We start from the raw sequence: 23,000 nt of genomic DNA on the forward strand, positions 1-23,000 counted from the left end.
CCTCTACCATATCACCTATTAAAAATTGTAAATAATGTAGGCTTTGAAAAAAAGCAAGGCATGAAGCAATATCATTGTTCCAGTCACACCTAACCCAACTTTTCTATGCTAGCTGAGATTTATTTATGCAGCATTTCCTTTGTGGTTACTATCTGAAGGACTCCGAGGGGAGCTGCAGGGATGCCTTTGCCTGGGGCTGCTGATCCTCCATCTCAGTTGCCAGCCGTGAATCCCAAGGGGCTGAGGAACAATGCCAGAATGAAGTGGAGCTCTGCTAGCATAAAACTTGGTGTGTGCAGAGGACCGTGGGCCCACGCTCTACACGTGCATGCTGTGGCTCCAATCTGTAGACTTCTGTACTTGCTTTCCTCTAGTGGCATGAGTAGTCCCTTGGGGGTGCTTATAGACTTTGTGTTAAGTAGATCTAAATGTCTATGCACAGTTGTCACTGTTGTGTCCAGTTGTGCAAAAATTGTACATATAGATAGCATTTCATATGTGGTTTCACAGTCCAACATCCTTAATTTGCCCTGTTTTCAGAAGTCTGTAAATAAAGCAGCTCAAAGGTATGTAGCTAGTATTATCAAGATGCCTGCATAGGCCTGTGCAGCAGAATAACGTTACAAGCCTTTTTACCATGCATTAGGTGACTTAGTGCATTGTTTTACAGGAAGCATTTTAGGACATATAAAAATATCCTAGCTGGAACTTCACTTCTGGATATGAAAATATCATTTTGCTAAATTGTCTGTAGAATTTTTTAAAAGCACTTAATCTGATTTAGTCTGCACATTTAGTCTTCATTAACAAGGGGAGCTCTTATTAACCCAAAGATCCCATTAAAAATTACATAATCCAGCTGGCTGGACGATTGAATCCTTGGACACTGACTTTAGGATATCTTGTATGCTAGAAATCTGTGTTTTCATCCAGTCGGCACTGGCAGGTTTGTGGATGGCCAAATGTGGTCTAGCCATATTAATATGTTAAAAAAAAGTTAAGGCTGATCAGTCACCTTAGATAGCCATGTGCCTGTCATAAAACCCAACACATTATTTGTTTCCATGAAAAAGTTGTCTGTTCTAAAGAGCTAAATTTTCTGTCTCAATAGTACACTCCAGGCTGCTGATGTTAAAATCTGTAACATGAAAAATAAAGGAAACAGAGGATGGATATAGATGCAGGTGGACATGTATTCAGAAGAACAAAAAATTAAATTTTATCTAACTAATGTGTAAGAGGCACTGATTCTGACTATATGTTATTTATATCCAGGGTGACATATCCCTTATCTAGAGAGCAGAAAGGGAAGGGAATGGTTCCTTTGGGGCACGGGGTAGAGATCAGGTCTGCTGTTTAATTCCTTGCAGGTTTGTGTTCATGTTGCCATCTGTTACTGTTGTGAAATGTATTCCTGGTTGCTGTTCCCTTGTGGTCCAATCTGCGGCCAACCTATTTTGGGTGTTGTTGGATCAATGCTGCTTCTAGAGTGGAGCAAGGCAATGTGTGTAAACTGTCATTGTGTGTAATAGAGCTTGTGTGGTTGTACCAGACCAGGCACATGACTAGGATGAAGGTAATGTGCACCAGAAAGGCCACTGAGGCTAATGAAGAAGGAATATGATGTTATTTTCTAATTGTCTGTGTTACAGCAGCCCTCAGCAGAACATAAATAATCCATTGTTGGCACATGGAGTTGCCAGGTCGAGCTTATGGCAAGGCATCTTTGCTAGAGGAGATCTGGGAGAAAGCATCTGCTTTCCTACTGTCCTCATCCTTCCTAAGAGTAGAATCCTAAGCCTGTAGAATACTAGTCACTCCAACTGTGATTCCATGGATGTTTCATTGAAAATGTAGTCCAGATTGCAATAGTCTTTGCCTCGTGGCTCCAGAAGGCATGTTAGAATGTAATAGTCACCCGAACTATTATGAAGAGTAGTTTGCACATTGACTCTCTCTATACAGTGACCAGAGTAGTGCTGCACAATGGTTAACCTGCTGTGCAGCTCTGTACACCTTTAAGTAATAAAACCTTAGTTGCGTATTGTCTAAGCGAGAAATTGCTTTTTTCTAGAAGAAAAACTAGGCTGCCTAATGTGATAGAAAGAACTGTAGTCTAAGATTAGATGTAAAGATTCAAGGGGGCACTGAGGAATGTCTAAGCAGAGGCAGAACGTACACAACTATGTAATGGTAGGTCTATCCTAATCTGAGAGGCGATTTTTTATTGGAACATTTCAGATTAATGTCTCTGTGCTCAGGCCCCTCTTCCCAGGCTGAATTGGCCTAGCCTAACTGTTGCTTCTTATCAGCCTACTACCCCTGTATAATGCCAAGCTTCCAAAAGGCCGCTCAGCCTGTCCTTAGAGTGCTCAGGTTGTTTTGAGGGGATTGAATAACAATTGGGGGGATGGGGGGAGGTCTCTCTGTTTCTGATATTTTTCAAAGTCACTAAGGGGGGAGTCAGGAGAACAGCTCTGCCACCTGGTCTGAGCTGCAGGGAAGCATACCAGTCTGTTGGCAGACTGGCACAAAACTGAAGGTAAGATGCCAGTGCCTTAACTTTCCTAAGTGAATGAACACACTGGGCTGCTGATGGATAAAGAATTATTCCACCTGAGTAACAGCATAAGAACACACCTCTAAAAAGGCCTGATTGAGTAGGCTCAGATAGTCCAGAAATATTAGTAAAAAGAATAACCTAGGAAGAGGTTGCAGTTGCAGTGATTCAAGGATCTGAAACATAAGTTTCCAAGGAGAAGAGAGTTCCAGATACACAAACTTGACCTGATCATATAGTAAAGAGAATTACAGTTGTTGTCCAATGAAACTGAGTCAGGAAAGAACGACTGTAAAAATGTCATGGTTCTAACTCCCTATGCTCTACAGTCAACCTGTGATCTAAAATCAACATATGTGCTTTCTTCTCTTTCTGAGCATCACTAGCGGATGATATTTTGTACTCAGAACTTAGCAAACTCCTTTTTTAACTGATGCATAAAAGCAGGTGAAAATACAACTATAATGTTCTGTGGCTGGTTTAGCACTGCAGTTGTAGCAGAAGTAACTTAGCTTTCTTGACCTAGTAAATAGATAGCATCAGCAGTCTTATATTGAATAATAAGATACTGTTTAGTATTGCGCAACTATACTTCTCTCTCTGTAAAGAATCATAGAATCATAGAAAGGCTCGGGTTGGAATGGACTTCAAAGATCATCTAACTCCAACCCCCCTGTCATAGGCAGGGATGCCACCCACTAGATCAGGTTGGCCAAGGCTCCTGGCCTTGAACACCTCCAGAGATGAGGCATCCACAGCTTCTCTTGGCAACCTGTTCCAGTGCCTCCCTTACAGTGAAGTATTTCCTCCTAATGGATGAGAGTCCATCTAACGTTAATTAAGCCTCCTCAAGAAAATCTTAAAGCAGGCCATTTTCCATTAGACTAGTAAACGCATGCAAAGCTGCTATTCATAGCCTATATTTTAATAACTTAATTTGGGGGAGAGGTAGGAGAAAAAATATTCATCACTACTGCTTAGTAAAATGAATTGGAATTATGAACCCAGGGAAGTACAAGACAGTTAGGAAGCTTAAAGTGTTTAGTATTTTAAGTGTGCCACTAAAGCTATACAAGAATCAAATACCAAATGTGTTATGGCATTGTCAGCACTGAGGAGATTACTCTATGGTGTTACATGTGCACAGCCTCCCTGGTAGAGTAGAGCCTCTGTCATTGTGTCTGGGGCGTGTTTCTTTTCCTGTGGTCTATTTCAATAGTATGAATAAGGAGAGAAAGCATAGCTTAGGTTTCCCCGCTCCTGGTGATATCCGACTGCTAGTGCAAGTTGGAGCAGCATCCATGGTGCTGTAACATATGTTGGGAGACTGGATCCAGGCAGAGTCAGGCCATGGCTGGATGGATGCCCAGGTGGCCAGCTGCCAGCATTGGTCCCTCATCCCTCACCAGAGCAACTCCGAGCCACTTTGCAGTAATTAGAGGAGAGGACCTATACCTATGGTACTGGAGTCGAGGTGATCATATAGATAGATACCTGTGTAAAACTCACTGCACACAGACCTCAGCTGGTTGCTGATGGAATTAATGAGCATTATGGCTTCCCTCCAGATAGCTAGGTTCCCAAATACTTTACTTCTTGTAATCAATGCATGAGAAAGTAGAGCTGAGGATTGTGAACACCTAGAAAAACAAAGAAAATTATCAGTTCCTGGTGGAGGCAGAGACCTCTGCACACTTGTATTTGTGTGTATTAATTGTCCATTCCTACATACATAAATCTAAGTGAAGTGATGCGTTTTTAAACATCCTCATACCAGCCACATTTTTTGGAAAGTACTGCCTTTGTTGTGAGTGAGATGAATTAGCCTAGCGATACAGCATGGATCTGAAGTCCAGTGCATTAACTCAGAATAAAGGGAGAAGAGGACACAGTCTGTACAGATCAGACAGTTAATGCAATTCAAAATAAAGAGAAACTCATTGAATGTGCATCTTCTTTTTAGGTGCAGGTATGAAAAAATACTACTCAGGTGGAAAGTGGGTGATCAGAAATGAGCTAGATCAATTAAGCTGGAAAAAAATTGAGATTACCCTTTTCATTTCACCATGGGGAAAAATGATTAGCATTACAGAGATGTAGTTCAGTCTAGTCCTAGAAATAAACAGCTGCCTATCTACTGGTGTGTGTGTGTGATTAAGAAAACAACTTCTGTTGGTTGCTGCAACTGATGTTTCTGTAAGTAAGTTTGTTCAGTGCTGGCCTTGAAGAGTCACAAATATGTTTTAAAACACTGTTATTCTTCATTTTCTCTTCACTGATCTTGAACCTTGGTTCCACACTAGCAGGAGGCACAACACCTCCAATGGGACAGCTATAATGAAATAATAATAAAAATTACTTTGCATTTTCAGTTGCTATTATTTGAAAGTCAAGTAGACACAAGCTGATGGCAGCACTTCAAATTTAATGCAGAAGTTCACTCTTCTCTAAAACAGTCAGATGAACAAATGTTAGGCATTATTTCCAGCCTAAAAGAGATGAAAACACCAGTGTGGCATTTGTAAACATGCTTGCAAGATGATCTAAAGATGTTATTGTCTTAGTCTCAACCCCTTTTTGCACTAATTTTGTAATAGCCGGATGATTTATGGAGAAAATATCATTTGGCTTTTATGTTGTGAGCAACAGAAGAATGATTGCTTCTAAAGTGTTGCTGTTTAGTGAGATATTAATGGAGGGATAATCCATTTACATTTTTACAGCGGAAGTTTTGTAATGCTGTTGGGATTCATTTATTCTCTGCATTTGCAAAATAGCCTCTACTGAAATAAGCTGCAGTAATTTGCTGTGGAGGAATATAGTAGTTTGTCAAAAAAAAAAAATCAAAGCTCCATAACAATGTCCTGCTGCTGAAATAAGCAGTTGTTTCTTAAATAAATGTTAAATAACTTTTCACAGGCACCTTATAAAGTGGATCAGAGTTGCATATTCCACATGCTGTATAAGGTAAGCAGCCTGTATACATTTTAGCTATGTGGCTTTTGTTGATCTGCAGTGGGCAGTGAGATGCATAAATACAAGTAACATTTCACTTTATATTTATCTTCTCAGTAGCAACTGTTTGCTGGTTCTGCCCTATCCCATCTAAATTCTCTTCTAGGTGATCAGTGGTTTTGTCTAATCTGACTCTCTCATACAGTCCTGCTAGGCAAAGCCCTAAGATTCCCATTACTTTGTGCAAAGAATGCAATTTTCATTTACAAATGAGTGTTGTATTCCTCTACTGCCTGTCCTGGCACTGCAGGAACTAGAAAGTGATTATTTTGAACTGTAGACAGAGACCTGCTGATGTTTTCAGCTGTTCAGGTAACCTTTGCAGAAAAATTCGGGCAGGGAACGAGGGACTAAAGATGGTCTGACATTGCGCATCTGGTCAGGTGGCGTATTGGTAGTTGGAGATGATGTACACTGAGAAAACACACATGCAGACAGAAATGTGATGCAGCTGACCAAGTGCTTGGGTGCTTCAGCACTAAGAGGAAAAGAAGCTGGAACAGAAAAAAAGCCCTCTATTGAACTTACCCCATTATTAAATCTTAGAGCAGTCTGTTTCTTCCAGATCCTTTTCAGTATGGAAACATTTGAACTGATCATAATTTGACTCATGTAGCATGCCCTGCATATTGCCTTGCTATATGACACATGTATTTTATTGACTGTTGGCCTGCATACTCTGTGTATATGTGTGTGTGTGTGTAAATTGCAGACAAAAGCAAATTATTTCTCAACTCCATTTTTTGTATTCAGCTGCAAGGATTGAACAAATAACATGATGTTGGCTGGTGTCATGCATGGTGTGGCTGTGTGTGAACTCTGGGCTCTGCAGCTCTGGGAGCTCTTGTGGCCTCTCTGAAACACACCACTTGCTATGGATCAGTTAGTGAATAGAAGGCACATGTTAAAATTACACTTTGCAGACTTATCTGTACAGCGTGGGATTGTGAACAGTGCCTGGAGCAGCACAGGCTTCTGAAGCTGTAACAGAAGCAAAAACTCTGCTTAAGTTTGCTTCTTTTTGATGCAGAGTCCTTGAAGTACTGGGCTCCACACCCTCCTCTAAGAAAAGGGAATGCAAAGCTAGTACAAGCCTACAGATTTTTTCTTTTATAGATCAGAAATAAACATCTTATACAGCCTGTTTTCTTAAAAGCTGTTACAGGCAGCAACAAATGGCTAACATTTGGATTCCCACATCCAATTTCAATCAACTGGACAAGGGGAGAGGAAAAGGGAAACTATGTGTTTTAAAATAAGCTTAGCAGAGGAGAGATCCATTACCCAAATTTGGATGTTCTCTGAAATATGATGTTTTGTTATAACCCTGTGAGTCAGTGATTTCAACGCAAGCTAACACTAGGTAAAATTCTGTTGTCTATGCTGTGCATGGAGATCAGAAAGGACCCCACAATTGTGTTTTTGACCTTAAGGCTTATGAAATGCACCCTTAGGAGCAGCTGTTTTTAGGATAGATAGTGCTCTAAAACTTCCTCGCATAATCAGAAAACTGTTTCTAATGAGAAAGCATGGAGATGTAGGCACTCTGCAGGATGGGGCTGTACTGTACTGAGCTTCTCTCTTGAATGGCCAAAGCACACATACAGCTCCAGCAGGCAAGAGTTGGCAAGAGGGTTGCAGAGGCAAATAGAGAGAGGATATTACTGGTGCATCTTCTTATAATGCACTGCTTGTAAACTGCAAGTACATCTGGAAGAGAAAACTTGTAATAGCCTATATTACTTGTGTAATTATGTTCTTTTTAGCTGCAAAAGTTAGGTAAGAGAAATACGTTCTTCAAAAACACTCCTGTAGCAGCAATTGCAGGAAGCTGTGATGGCTTTCAATGTACAAAGAAAAAAGACATGAAACAAAATTTAGATTAATCAGCTTTCAATTATCCTTTGAAGTGTCTTTAAATCATCATTTTAATATCATACTCACATTGAACCTGATTTACATTCACTTGCAAACTTCAAATATGAAGTCCCTGACTAATTTCAGGGTGAATTCTAGATGGGAGATGATATGTCCCTGAAATGTATCATTCATTTTCACATTTAATACTTACTCAGAAATGGAGCCAAAACATTATCTTAATGCTCAAACAAATTTTGTCTATTACAAAAAGGGCTTTAGTCAACTAGATTGTAGAGAAACTGTACTGAGTTAGGGGTTATTCATGGGGAAATGTGACGTGTTAATCCTAGTTTTCACTGGGGAGACTTACTGGCCATTTACACTATTATGTGTGAGTTTTTTAAATATACAGTTTCCTAATTTGAAGGTCAGAATTCAAGTCAAGCTCATTTTCCTGAAAGGTAATTTTCAGGTGGAAAAAAATAAAATATTAAAGAAAAATTTGAGAGTGATGACATAAAACAAACTGAAGGTTCAGCTAAGGTTGCACAATTAACTCTAGATTCCACAATGCAAGATTGTCATTTGCAGGAAAAAAAAAACAATTACACTAAGACAACTTATTCTGAATCCAAAACTTTCTAAAGTTTTGCTTTTTTCGTTTTGATTTTCTCTGTCCATCCTGGGCTCAAAGAAGACCTTCAAATATAAGCTGTATTGAAGCAAGTGTATCCAGCAAAGTAAGTTAATCTGAAATGACTCTAGAAGGAATGATAAAAGCAATTGTAACAATCTCTATAAAATAAACCAGAAGGAAGAAAAAGAAATAACTTTCTACAGGGAGATCAATAATGAGTAGGACTCATGTTTTCTAAAGACCCCAGGAACCAGCTCATAACTAAACTTGTTAAATACTGCTAGCACCAAAAAGACTGATTTATTTTTTTCCCCAGGAGGCTGAACAGCGGCAGACCTCTGACAATTAAGACCTTTAAAAAAAGTCAGTTTTGACATCTGTATCAAAGACATGCAGGGAATCTGTTAATTAGTTTGACAGTCTCATGATGAAATGCTTCATCTTGGGGTCTTGATGTTGGAGACATTTCAGCCTCTATCTTCAGTCAACTGAGGAGGATAGGTTTCTCCTTTTCTGGGTCTAGTATCTTGAACTTGCAGGAAGTCCATGCGATTTATTTTTCTGGGTTCAGCTGGTGCCCTGTGCAAAATTCTTCCTTGGAGGCTTGTGGGGAAGAAAAGACATTTGCTAGGTGGCCGTGAAGAAGTGGTGTCCTCTATTTGGGAATTGTAGTCAACTACTGATCTTTAGCAGACAGTTGCTATATAGCAACAAATATGAGGCATCAGGTAGTTGTGTTTTCATTGAGGACAAGGTTTTAAGTTGGCTAGATTAATCTGTGATGGTGAACTGTGATGAAGCTGCTAATGTAAAAGAATACAACAGCACCTACCAGTGTCACCTTTATCATTCATAGACATGGTACAAGTGAAAAAAAAATCTCATCTCACTGGGTGCCACACATCAGATCTGGAGATGAACAAGCAGAGAAAAATCATACTTTTTATTGTATGCAGTCCTTTTCCCCAAAAAAGGTTCACTGGTAACTTGAGTACATTATCTAAACCTGAGATGTTTGGTTTTTGTTTTAAACTGTCTGCATTTCTCCATTCTGCCTTGTGTTTGATGAAACTCTTCTGCCTGTGCCTCCCAGGCTGACATAGGAGAAACGAGAATCCGTGAGAGGTCACAGTGTTATGACTGGGATTTTCTTGTGTCTCCTCACTCTACAACACCCTGGAAGGATATGAAACAACTTGGGCATATTTGAAGCTCTCTTTTCTCTTACTGTTTAACTGTGATGTCAGAACCTTTTCTGAGAGAACTGATGTAATAACTAACAGTTTAAGAAAACCAGGGCTTACTGATAATTATTAGAAATGTTCACTAGCCTTAGCACTACACAAGCTTTTGGGGAATTGTGGTGCATTCTGATGAGTGTATTTTATTAACAAAATGCTTCATATTTTAATGGGCTATTTCTATCAGGCAGTTGAGGTGCTGTTATGCTAGTTACTCAATTTTATGAAGTTAAACAATAAACATTAAAGTAAAAACCTCAGGAAAATTGCCAGAGTGCAAAATAGATCTATCCCTTGGCAGATTTAATTTACTCTCATTTTCAAAACGTTTTTCTTCTCATTTAGTAACATGCATTTTGCTATTTTGAGCAGAGGAAGACAGACTTTGTTTTGACCCTCTAGGTCCAAAGGCACAGAAAGGAGTGATCTTTTTTCTCCAGGGGGTGACAAGCTTTCTTTTCAATTAATCCAAGTTTTTCCAATATGAGGGCTGTTGCTGATTCTACACTTGAAATCTTTGAGGCTGGGCCATAGTGAAGTTGAGCTGGGAAGCAAACCAGTAAGAAACCTGGAATGGTTAAGTTAGAACAGTTGTTCATCTTTTCTGTTTTCTGCATTTACCTACTTTTATAGACAGTACTGACACGTTTTTGTGATTATGAAGAATGAAGTTACTCATTTAGCTGTAGTCTCACTCTTCCACATGCATGAATCTCAGCAAGTCAGTGTTTTGTTTGTGCAGAACTTGGGAAGTAAATACATAGCCCTCGGGGCAGATATAGCCCATTAATTCTTTTTGTTTTCACCTAGCCTTCAGGCACATAATTATTTTTCACGTGTTACTGTCGGAAAACCCTAAGCTATGGGATTAACGTGAGTCTATCAAAGCTGTAGAAAGGCATAGTTAGTTCTCAGGAAAGAACAAGACCTCCATTCTCCAAGGTGGAATATAAATCATGTGGGCAAGGAGGGAAGTCAGGCTCCACATTATGGTAAGCATAAAATTTCTAGGCAAGAAACTCTCCTGCTCTGTGCAACTGTTACTACTCAAGCTATGAGCCCCAGGCACAAAAGGCTTAGTTTCATGACACAGATGGCAGTTCATCTGCCCAGACAGCTGGGCTATTTCACCCTTGGACCTGTTCTACGAGAGATCTTCAAAAAGGGTTAAAGAGCAATAGGGTTTGGGCTTAGCTGTTTAGTATGTGCGCTTCTCCCAGTTGCTTCTTTGCCAAAGACTCAGTACCAGTGTGTTTTCTTTTGATGTCTTTGCTTTGCTTCCAAAGCACAGAGAGAGAAGGAGTGCTAGTAGTCGTGTTTTGACCCTTTAAAAAGTTATATTGCTATATATACTTTTTATTTGAAAATATTTTAAAAAATATTTAAAGAACCTTGGAGAAAGGGATGGTAACCATTCCTGTGGTCAGGAATATTCCCATTCCCCAGTCAAGCTGTTTCAGGGATGGACCAACGCAATGAACTGAGTACCTAACCAGCTGCCTGTTGCTGGTAGCTCTAGAGCCAGCTGAGGCCTGCAAGGCTGACGCCTGCGGCTGCCTGGGAGTGGCCGGGCCTTCCCTGCATACAGCAAAGTTGCATTCAGCAGTTTTGTTTCTGAGTGAATAAATGTGTCTGGGCCTGAGCTGCTGATGTGGGGCCAGCTCTGATGTCCTGCCATGTGTGGCAGAGTTAAGTGAAGTTCCACTTTTTGTTGGGATCCCCAACTGTGGCCATACCATCTGACCCCTTCAGCTCTTGGACTGAGCAAATTGCTAAAAGCCACGTCTGTCTGCCTGGCCCAACACAGGCATTTCTGCAGCTCTCATTGATTGATCTAGTGGGTCACAATCTTGTTTCATGCACATAAGGCCTGTACTTGTCTCTGCCTTTTGGATCTGACTTATTTTAGCTATTTAGTGGTGGTGATTTTTGCTCCCTGTGTGCGAGGAGAATCCTTCCAGCTCCGGGCCCTCAGTCTGGGACTTGCTGAGAGCTGTAAAGATGAGGAAGAGGATCCTGACTGAGTAGAAAGGGGAATCCCAGCATCAAAAACAGGTTTACTGTGTGGAAAGTGGCAGGGAAAATTCCCATGATCTACGGAAAGAGGGTCATCAGCAAGAAATACAAGACAGCATTTTAGAAGAGTTTGAAGCCATGGTGGGAGAGGCTGCATTAGAGTTAAATCCTTCAATACAGGATTTTTCATCGTCAGATAAAAGAAGGTGAAGTTTAATAAGTGCTGAGTAAAGCAATCTTAGCTGTATCCAAAGCCTAAGAAATAAAAGCAAATTAAAATAATAATTAAAAAAAAGAATAAAACAACTAGGCCTAAAATAGAAGAGCCAGTGTTGCTTGTGAACACTTCCCAATTCTTTGGGCTTGTTCTTGGGTTGCTTTTTTCTTCCTTCCCTTGTTTTCCTTACTGCCCTGCATCAGGCAGTGCTTGATATCATCACCTTGTTGTCATATCTGCTTGGGGAAACAAATTTGTCACAGCAGTTTCCTGTCAATACCCTGTCTTCAGTTAGCAGCATGTGTCTAGCTTGAGCACTGTAGGATGGTGTCACTTTTGCTGATAAAAACCCACTCTTTTCATTATCTATTGAAGAATGAACTGCACGCTGGCATTACTCAGATTTGGAAATCAAGTGTGCTGTCAGAGATTGAATTTGTAGCAATCATTTGAAGTCACAGTTTCAGCATATGCATAGATTCTATAAGCCTAGATTTCTTGTGATTTCTATAAAAGAGAAAATTATCCACATTCAGAAAGATTTCTCTGTTATTCTGTGATTTTCAAGCTCAGGTTTTTATTTATTATTTACATGTAAATATATATATATATATAAAATCTATGTATTTTAGATTAATATCCTCAGTGTAATGTTGTACCTGCACATAGAAGTGGTGCCACAGAGAGCTGACAGCCTCTTTACTTTTCTCTCACCTGTTGCTTCATTCTCATTAGAATTTTACATTGCTTGGTGTACTGATGGTGTCAGAGAGGGTAGTGGTGTGATGAGACTAGTTATATCAGAGTTGTTTGGTTGCTACCTGTACCAGACAGTTTTCAAAGAGGTATTCCCTAAGTGGGAATTTAAGATAGAACCGAATCATCAGTAGGTCAAATGGTAGTGCTGTTTAGGTGATGTATCCTAAGAGAAACAGGTACTTAGAGAAGTGTAAATTACAAGAACTAAGCAAATGATCATCTTAGTTGAATCAGTCAAGGAAAACTATCGCGTAACTATAGTATGAAAACAGTGAATGTAACCTTGGAAATAGTTTCACTAAGCATTGTATCAGAGGTTACATATGACACTGTATGGAAAGCAGAGATTCATTAAATCCCAGAGCAAATACTACATGCAAGAGGATGGAGGCCAAAGAAGAAAATATGCATTTGTCTACATATGTAGATCCACATAAATCTTTCTGGCCATGTTTGCCAAGTCTAAATTGGAATGAATGTGGTTGCTGCTTTTTTTTTTTTTTAATAATAATCACTGTCTGTGTTGAAACACTCAGCTTGTTTTTTTTGCCATGTGGGAAATTCTTCCTGAAACTAAATTATGACATTCAATTTAGCTGCAAGTTCAGGTTTTGTAATGCAAAAGATCAATAATAGTGTTTTCGTTTGTTTTAAAGAGATGTCTTTTTAGACCAACATAAAGGCTGAACAGAGAGTAGATAAACTGGGCCCATGATCTGAATCAACTGCCTCAAAGATCTGATGGACCATATTGAAATTGATTGTTGGTAATAGCTATGAAGGAGGCTGTGTGACACACAGTAGGTCATGGTAATGTGAGAATGTGAAGGAACTTCAGCCTGTGCTGAAGTGCTCTGAGGAAGAGGAAAGTTGAGGTGAAGAGAGCACAGAGTGAAGAGCTAGGAGCCAAGTTCAGGGTGAGATGGTCCAACCACAGCTGCAGAAAATTTCTGAATTCCCAAAGGGCCCCCCTGTTTTAGCATCTTCTGCAGCTGTTCCTACTGAACGGACTTCTTGGCTTTGTCCTCCCTTCCCTGCAGTCCAAGTAGTGATACCACATCTTTTCTGCAGAATTTACTGCTTTAGAGGTGGGTGGCCAATTTTATGCTCAATTACAGAGCAGAATGTACTCCCTCAGCCACTTCTGCATCTCTTCCCCTGTCCTGGCTTGGTATTTGTGAGCTATCTGATAACAATATTTGCCTCACCAGGGGACTGGCCCAGGCTTGATGATCCAGTGAATTTAGTATTAATGTGGAAGTGCTGCAGAGGTGGCACAACTGTCGGAAGATGGGCTGGAGTCTGTTTCTTTGTGCACTGTCAGCACTACCATCTTCTAGTGGCAGGATTGTTGGGAAAGATGTGTGAAAAGACAACACAAATGTTAGAGGCTCCAGGAGGAGTCTGGCATTTAGCAAAATGTCTTTCCTTGAAAACCGACAAGTTAATAAATGATGGAATCAAAACTGGAATCCTGCAGTGTCACTTCAGAGTTGGTGGTAGGAGCAGAGCAGCACTTTAACACTTTGCCTGAAGGGAGTGAAAAAAACCATTGTGAGTTAAAAGAAGAAACACTCATCTGGTAATTGCCTGACGCAATATTCTTGTCTACAATAAACTGTTACAATTTTCAGACTTCAGAAATGATCCTGATAAGTTCAGTTTCATGCTTGTGTGTGAAGTGGCCTGGTGTTCAAGACTGCTATGTACCAGAAGTTGTATGGGTCAAGTTGTGCTAAAAGTATATTCTGAAAACAAGGTAGCAAGGCAAATGTTAGGACTTACATACCTTTGATTAGCAGTACAGATGTACAAATAGAAGAAAGCAGTTCCCTCTGTTTCAAAGCCCACAGTGAGATTCTAGAGCTGCTTTTAAAGCAAAACACAAAATCAAATATTTTTTTTACTTTTAAAATGGAGAACATTTGATTTTGAAGCCTTGAAGATGTGACCAGAAAGGCCCAGGATGCCATTTGAAGGACTGAGGTAGTTCCAGGATTTAGTGTTAACCTGTCTATCAGTAGTATGATACTACTTACCTGTCTCACATTCTGAGGGTTAATTACTTAGATTGCACTGCACTTTGAATGTATCTCGTATCAGGTGATGTCTGTTGTCTGAATCAAAAGATTCAAAAAAGCACTAAGCACTGTTTTGAGTTTGTTTTCTTTTTAAGTCATCTGGCAGCACCTTTCCAACCTACTAGTGTGCTACAGGGTAAGTTTATTTTAGGACAAAGAGAAGAGCAAGCTGTTTTGAGATGTTTTCAGTTCACTTAAGGCATTTTTTACTTGCTATAACTTTAAGTAATAAATTGATTTTGAACATGTTAAAAATTCCTGCAGTTTGTGAATAAACATTTGAAATGCTGTTCTTCATGCCATAAGCTCCTCAAGAAATGTTTATTCTAACAGGAAAGCTTAAAATCTTTTTTTGCTTCATCTTTCATCAAACCAAAACCATCCTTTTCCCAACATTTTGAGGAGCAGTTGTGCCTCTCAGCTAATCATATGGGAACTGCTTTTGGCTTTGGGGGACAGAGAAAAATAAAAAGAAGTAAATAAACAAGGCTGCTAACTGTTATTGGAGACTCTAGAAGAACAAAAGAGATGCCCTAGAGATTAGCTTGAACTAAAATCTGTCATGCTCTGAAAAAAACAACTGTGCAAATTCCAAAGTCTGCAGAAAGATAAAGGAGTAAGTGGACTGGCCTGACATGTAAAGACCAGTTAGTTCCTTTAGGAAAGCCTGGTTCACTGATTTGGACCAATCTCTGTCTGAAATGAAACCAAAATATAGCAGACAAGCAAAATGTCTTCTTAAACCCCTTTCGCAGTAACATGTGACTGAATATCAGCTCTAGACTCAGAGTCTGCCTTTGCTTCTTTATTAAGATGTTTGACCTAAGGTCAATGGATAAGTTCTTTTCAGCAGTCCATTGTGTGAGCAGTGGTCTGGTCTCCTAGGTCTTAGTGGAACAGTTTCTTTCCAGATCAGAGTGCTTCCAGCAAATAAGATATTTTGAGGTAAGCTCTCTCCCATGGGGCTAGTTGATCTAATCTGTTCTCTTTCCATCTCTTTCCTAGTCCCAGACTTTTATATTTGCTCACTTCGAGCTGTGATGAAGCTAGCTCTCTTTTGTAGTGAACTTTGCTGCAAGTGTGCGGTAAGTGGCCCAGCCTGTCCATATTCCACTGTATCATTAATACAACTTCTCAGTTTTGACTTTTTCATATTGAGAATATTAAAAGGGAATTTCATAACACATATTATATACCATGATTTCAGGCTACTGCTAAGCTGCTAGTATAGATTTTAATATGTTCAAAAATTGCATTGGCTGTTGCCTGCCCTACGATAATGTATAGTTGTTTGGATGTATGCATTAAGTGCATAAGCAATTGTAGCTCTCCACTGGCATTTCTCCAGTAACATTCTACTTTTTTCTCCATTTAAGACCATTCCAGTCAGTTTTCATGGCCGAAGACATGGTCTTTGTCAAATAGATGATACTGTTTTGTGCTAATGTCAGCAATCATATCTAAAGAGAGAAGAGATTGGGTGAAGTAAACTTAGGCTTAATAGTGGTATTTTATCCCTGTTGCATGTGCAAATACTTCAGTCCTCTGTCTCCACATTCTACCAACTATCCAGTAAATCACCTCTTCTATCTGAAGTAGGGATCTTTCAAGTGAAGGAAGGCTTTGGAGCTACTTCTTTCCATTTTCTCCCTCTGGGGCACAGGTAAAGCCCCAGTCTCATGCAACTACCCTTAATATGTCACAAAAGCAGATCACCTGGGACATGAGTAGAGATAAATCTAGGCAAAACAAATGACTCAGTGTTCTTGTGTTCTTGGAAGCCACCTTTACTGCTCTGTTGTGCAACACAAATTTTCCCTCCCTCCAGTGCAGCAGCTGAAAGAGGTGTTGCTATAACCCAATGCAATAAATTTTAGGAGGGAGAAAGAGGACAGCAAAGCAATAGGACCACATTGTTATTTCCTGTTTGCTTTTCTGAATGATGATACTCCAGGTATTTGTGTTCTTACTTGACTGTCCACGTGCTATGGTTTGTGTTGTACAGCCAGCAGACAAGCCAGTTTTACAAGGTGCACTAAGGATGTATTTGTCTATGCCACGCTTGTTCGCAAACCCTATTCCTTGTTCTTTTGTTGTTTTTCTTTCTGAGTGGCACTTCTGTCACATTTTTGAACTAATATGATAGTCACAGACATTTTCGTAACCTGAAGGCTTGTAGAGAATTTTAGTTCCTATAGAAAAACGTGCAAATCAGGACATGTAAATTTGGATGGGGAGTAGTCCCTCTAAGTTACTACTTGTTTAGGTGTTTCAGGGCCTGCCAGAAAGACTCCCCTTTTTCTCTTTGGATGGATCTTCCCCTTGACAGTTGTTCTAGCCAAACAGAAAATGCCATTGCTAAGACAAATCCCTTTCCCCTTTCCACTGAACTAATGTGACATGATATTCAGTCTAAATAAATGCCATTAGCAAAATAAATCTTTCAGGGAAAACTGAAACACCTTCATGAAAACAGAAAGTGGTGACTCCTCAGAGGCTGGGTGGAAGATCAGCAAAGCAGCTGTCGTCGTTTCAAACACACTTTTCAGTGGGAAACTCAAGTAGTGAGAGGGGAACACGTGAATGCCTGCAGTGAAGGAAGGCACAACCCATTGCGATGTCTGATGGGAGGAAGGTCTGCAGAATATCGGTTGCTGCTGGTATTATTTCACTTCTCCTCTAAGAACTGTTCCTTTCTATGTTTTTTGGGGACTGCCAAAATTTAATTTTAGATTTCCATGGGCTAGAGCAGGCCAGGAGACCTCTTCCTCTGTCCAGGTTAATTTGGCAGACTAAGCTGGAGAGTTTCAGATTCTGGTGTGTGGGTTGTTGCAGCAGAACCCAGGTTCTTCAGTCAGATTGCATGTGTGTTTGTTTATTGATAATGCTTTGAGGGAACATGGTAATGCTAAATGACAGGCAGATCTCTCTAAATTTTACACTGCAGTATGAATGAGGAAGTCCTGCACAATAATTGGCCAGAAGGAATAGCAAGGTCTCTGTGGCCCTGAATTACTATACTAATTGCTATTCTTTCCCCTCAACTCTGCTCCAGTACTTTGGGTGACATAACTTCTGCCAAGCCTCAGTTAACTCATCTGTGAAACAGGGATAATCAGATTTGCTTACCTTATGGAGATTAATTTATTAAGTTTATATCGCAAAGCAGTGTGAAGGCAAAAATTTTATGGAAATGTTGAGTAGTAGCCATGTTACATTAATTTTGTTCGTTGAGTCTCATCACACATAATGTCAATGCACTTCTGCAAATTATGGAAGCACAAACTAATCAAAATATAGGCTTTTCTAATTCTGTTTTTATTTTGCAATATTTTTGCTAGTTTTCCAAATCAATATGAGTTGGGTAAATAAATAAATGGCATATCTTTTGTTTTGTAGTGCAGGCCATTTTAAAGTCTGCTCTGGAAGATGGCTTGAGATCTTCACTTTTTTCTGCTTCCTATTCTCTGATCATCTCACAGTTTTAACCCCTCTGTCCCTTGCTCCATCTCGCTCTTGTTGTTGTTGTTTTTTGTTTTGTTTTGTTTTGTTTTGTTCTGTTTTTTTTTTTTTTCTTCCAGTGATTCAACTGCACTTAAAACTCTTTGGCCCAATATTTCTATTTGCTATGTCTACTTTTGATGAGTTTGATTTGAATTTCACTGTGCCTTACCATCCTGACTGGTGGATATAACCTAGGAACTGAGTATCCACATGTGTAGAACCTACAGGGAAAAAAAGAAGCCCTTGTAGTTCATCTTCTGGGGTACGGTGACAATTGCAGGACAGAAAGTTCTGCTCTGCTGTTCCTCATTGAGAACAAATGTGCTTTTGCAAAACCACAACTAGGGAAGAAGGCAATACTTGGCAAAGAAGCTTCCATTAAGAGCACTTGCTGGAAATGTCTGCACATTGTTCCTGAAAAATACACTACAGGACACTGCAATCTTCAATTTGTATTATTTAAAATAGACAGAGAAAGAACTTTTCCAGGGGACCCAGGTGTCTTGTTGGGGAAGCTGTTGAAGGATACAGAAGCTCGTCACAGCCAGAGCCACTCCAAAAGCAAAGCAATCCCCTAGATGATCCTTGAGTCCCAGAAGTGGGTTGTCCAAGAGAGGAAGGCATTAACAGCAACAACAGAAGGCATGAAGTCCAGTGCACAGAGAGTGCTATTCTTGGTCCCCAGTGTAGTGGCAGAATGTAATTAGGTGTTCCTGTAAGCAAACCATTTTCAAGCAGACCTATTTTGAGGTAAAAGAGAAAGTAGATGGAAAAATAAGTACAGCACCTGTATGTGAATGATACATTCTCCCGGAAAACTGTGACTGCAGAGAAGCAGCATGCGTAATGTAGGTGTTTTCATTCTATTTCTACAAAAATGCCATCTTTAAAGGAGTGGGCTGGGTTTTTGTGTATCTTTGGGGTTATCTGCATTTCAAGCGATATGCCAGGGACCAGGCAGTACAATATGTATTTGGCATCCTGAACTCTCAGCTCTGATATGTCCAGCATCTCCCAAGGCTGACATCCAGCAGTAATCCCAAGTGGATTGGCCTGGCCAGCAAGCACCCCTTCCAGAACAAGGGAAGTTGATCTGGCTCCTGTTGCTTATTACAGTCATTATTATGGATTATTTCAGAGGGTGTTGGTCAAAGTTTGACCCTTTCCCCTAAGGGCAGACTGTATTCTTCTTTTAGTAGTGCTGTCTCAGGCTTCCAGGAACAGAAACTTCCCAATGGCTCACAAAAATGTTCTCTTAATCCAGGGAGGTCCTGCAATATTGTCACTTAGTGTATTTTCTGTATAAAGGAGCAATTTCAAATCCATTTTTAAAAGGCTGCAGTGACTTTCTCTTGGGACTTGTGTAGTTAAGTTCTTAATAACTCATTTGTTGAGCTATTCATTCTCAGGGAGTTGAATGTTCTCCCTGTGCTCCTGTGGGAACACACCAGGCTCAGGCTCTGCATATCAACTGTATGTGGACAAAGACTTCATATCACACTATCATCAAGGATGAGATCGAGTGCACCCTTAGTAAGTTTGACATCATCACCAAGCTGTGTGGTGTGGTCGACAGGCTGGAGGGAAGGGATGCCATCCAGAGGGATCTGGACAGGCCTGAGAGGTGGGCCTGTGCAAACCTCATGAGGTTCAACAACGCCTAGTGCAAGGTCCTGCACTTGGTTCGTGGCAATCCCAAGCACAAATACAGGCTGGATGTAGAATGTATTGAGAGAAGCCCTGAGAAGGACCTGGGCGTGTTGGTGAATGAGAAGCTCAACATGAGCCAGCAATGTGCGCTTGCAGCCCAGAAAGCCAGCCGTATCCTGGGCTGCACCAAGAGAACTGTGGCCAGCAGAGTGAGGGAGGTGATTCTCCCCCTGTACTTGGCACTCGTTTTACCCCACCTGGAGCCCTGTGTTCAGCTCTGGGTCCCCCAGCAGAGGGACATGGACCTATTAGATAGAGTGAGTCCAGAGGAGGGCCACGAGGATGATCAAAGGGCTGGAGCACCTCTCCTATGAAGACAGGCTGAGAGAGTTGGGGTCGTTCAGCTTATAGAACAGAAGGCCCTGGGGAGACCTCATAGGAGGCCTACAGGAAAGCTGGGGAGGGACTCTTTGTCAGGGAGTGTAGTGATAGGACAAGGGTTAGTGTTAAACTAAAAGAGGGTACATTTAGATTAGATATAAGGAAGAAGTTCTGTACTATGAGGGTAGTGAGGCAGTTGAACAGGCTGCCCAGAGAAGCTGTGGATGCCCCATCCCTGGAGGTGTTCAGGGCCAGGCTGGGTGGGGCTTTGGGCAGCCTGGTCTCGTGGGAGGTGTCCCTGCCCATGGCAGGGGGTTGGAACCAGGTGATCATTAAGATCCCTTCCAACCCAAACCATTCTGTGATTCTGTGAGTCTATGAAAGTTACCTGTAACAGTTACCTGTTACTGTACAAGTGTGTGTGCACAGTCTGTCCTGCAGGAACACACCTGAAGAACCTGTCTTTGACAGGAGCTCCTTGTTTCTGTTTCTTTTCCTCTCTGATCAGTCACTGGCAGTTCATGGAAGCACCAAGCATCATGATGCGACACATGAAGTGGATTATTCTCTAGATCAGGACTGGGCAGAGGCAAGGCAGGCATGTCAAACACAAAGTCAACAGGCGACTGTTGGAGGAGGCATTTAAAAAGAGTTGGATATTCCCCTGCCTACATCACATGGAAAGATAAAGGGTACATACAAATTTCTACCACGTGCAGACATCAGTTTTATCTTTTGGGCCAGCATTTATTTTTTTATTAACTTTGAGAGAGGAATGTGATTTTTTTAAATGTCCATGCTTAGGAGCAGAAGTTTGACACACAGCATCACCTCAGCAGTCCACCAACCATTGGAACAGCTCTGGAGGTTGGGTTTTGCTGTGAGGGGCAAGAGATCATTGCAGTAATTGTGGTTTTCTTTCATTTGGATTGCAGACCCTCCTGACTGCCTCTGGCTGCTCTGTTGTACCTCAGGATGCCTTCTTTTGCAGAGGGTATCACTGTTGTCAGGCTGAGTAAAAAGGGTGTTTCCCACTGTAATGAAAAGTCGTGAGACAAACTTTCTAGGTAACAGGTGAGACCAAACTGTAAGACAGAGCAAATAGCACCATTAAAAACAGATAGATCTGCTGCACCCAGGTTTCAGTTGTGTGGCAGAAATTCTTCTTTTGAAGGGGCAGAATGGACAGAATGGAGCTGTGGCTGAAAGAAATCTCAGCCCACTTCATTGGCACCAAGCAGAGGTCAGCTCCCAGGGAGCAAAAATCTGCCCTGGTAGCGTCCAGAAGCAGAAATCTGTGAAGCTGTGCAGCTGTAAGCAACTAGTTCAAATAGAAACTAAGATGCAAAGAAATCTATAGTATTAGAAGCAGGAATGTAATTAAAAGAAGTTCATGGTTTGGGCTTCACAAAGACCAAGCTAGGGTAGGCTGATGCATCCTTGAGAAAAAGGAGAACAGGCAGACAGCTGCTGTTAAAAGTAATAAACAAAACGAACCACATACAAATTGAGTAGTCTGGTTTTCTACAATGTTTACAGGCGCTGCTTGTAATGGGGGTGTTTTTTTCAGAATATTGTTCTTTCAATTTTCAACATGGTCTTTTAATAGGTACTGAATGGCCTTTTAATAGGTACTGGCCAAATTGTAATTTCTTAGGTTGTACAGAGGAAAAGCCACTGTTGGCTCAGTTTCTTTCTTGAAAGTTTTTAACATTTTACTGAATGCTTTCATGCAAATGTATGGCGGAATACCTCCAACTGATAACTAGTTACACATACCTGTGAAGTTAAAATGTAGTGTGTCAGTGTAGTAGCTAGTGCAAATTAAATTCACAGATTGAACTGGCAACAAAGGGGAGGAAAGGGTCATTGACTATGTGAGAGGCTCAAGAAATCCAAAGTAATACATTTTTGAGACAGAATGTTCAGCATCATCGGTTAGGTAAAAGTGGTAAGATTTCATAAAATCCTTACAGTATTGTAAATGTATCTACAAGGCAGAATATTAATATTGCCAGCATTTATTACAGCTGAATAAAACATGGTGTTTTCAGATCATGGGGAGTCATGTAAAGCTTGTTCCCATTCACATGGATCCACATCTCCTGGGTCTTGTGCAACGAAGGAAACCAAAAAAGCTTAGAGCAAATTTCTACTGAAACCTAAGTATCAGGGTTTTATTTATATATTGATGATCCCTAAATATTTTTTATTGATTTAAATTTAATTTATTTATAAGCCAAAGCTTTATTTAAATATTTGTTTATTTTTATGATTCCCACATGAACATAAAAATGATATTTTCTCAAAACGTTATTTGAATTTCTGAAAAAGTTGCCAAGACTTTTTTTTTCCACTGCAGAATTCCTCAAGATTTTGAGTTAGTAATAGCATCTAAGCTCAGTGATTTTTCTGTTTGATGTACTGATTTTGAACAGCTTCAGTGTAGGTAACTGGACTGTGTATTTTACTTGCGTAGAAGCAAATGATGTTGTCATGGAGTTATTACATTTTAAACACTGAGTGAAATTTTCCAAAGTTACTTGTCCTCATCTTGGATCAGTGAAGGTATTTGTGCTTCTGAAATCAGCCAGAGGCAGGCACTCACACATTTCTGTACATCTGGGCCTTGAAAGCAGGCCTGGTGTTCCTGAGCTCACAGAGGTCCTCCTGAAAGCTGTACCCATTTTCAGCATCTCCAGAACCTGGCCCTGTTATATATATTTTTCCAGCAAAACCTATCATGTTGCTTGTTGCATGTAATAAAGCCTGCATACCTTGTGGGACAAGCAAGATAGTGCTGGAAGGATCACAAAGGTTTTTGAGCATTGCACCTGGTTGTGTCCCCTAGTGTCTCCCTTGCAGTGTAAAAGTTTTGACAGGAGGATAATTTATTAAGCTAAAATGTATAACCGTGGAAGAAAAAGTGACTTGCTCAAAACAATTGTTGCTGTTAGCAAAAGTGTCTGAAGCTCTTTGATACAGCAAATACAGGGTATGAATGAACCTTTCGTTGTGACATGAAGTAGGTCAGTGTGTGTTGAGCAGGCTGTAACAACTACTGGCTTCTGCTTGAATT

General features: G+C 40.5%; 1 protein-coding gene across 15 annotated transcripts in view; it reads left to right on the forward strand.

The window, feature by feature from the left end:
- FARS2 (phenylalanyl-tRNA synthetase 2, mitochondrial) overlaps positions 1–23,000 on the forward strand; it is a 260,594-nt gene that overhangs the window by 195,356 nt on the left and 42,238 nt on the right. Inside the window, exon 12 of one of the 15 annotated variants that reach the window (XM_083826149.1) lies at positions 15,392–15,464. The exons of 12 other annotated variants lie outside the window; for them this stretch is intronic. In XM_083826149.1, coding sequence (XP_083682275.1) covers positions 15,392–15,449 — 58 coding nt within the window. In that variant the 3' untranslated portion in view covers positions 15,450–15,464. Of the gene's footprint in view, positions 1–158; positions 11,625–15,391; positions 15,465–23,000 lie in introns of those variants that run through there. 2 more of the 15 variants (XM_083826148.1, XM_083826147.1) reach the window with 2 other exon arrangements.

This window comes from Anser anser (assembly GCF_964211835.1).
Source record: "Anser anser genome assembly, chromosome: 2".
Classification (NCBI taxonomy): domain Eukaryota; kingdom Metazoa; phylum Chordata; class Aves; order Anseriformes; family Anatidae; genus Anser; species Anser anser.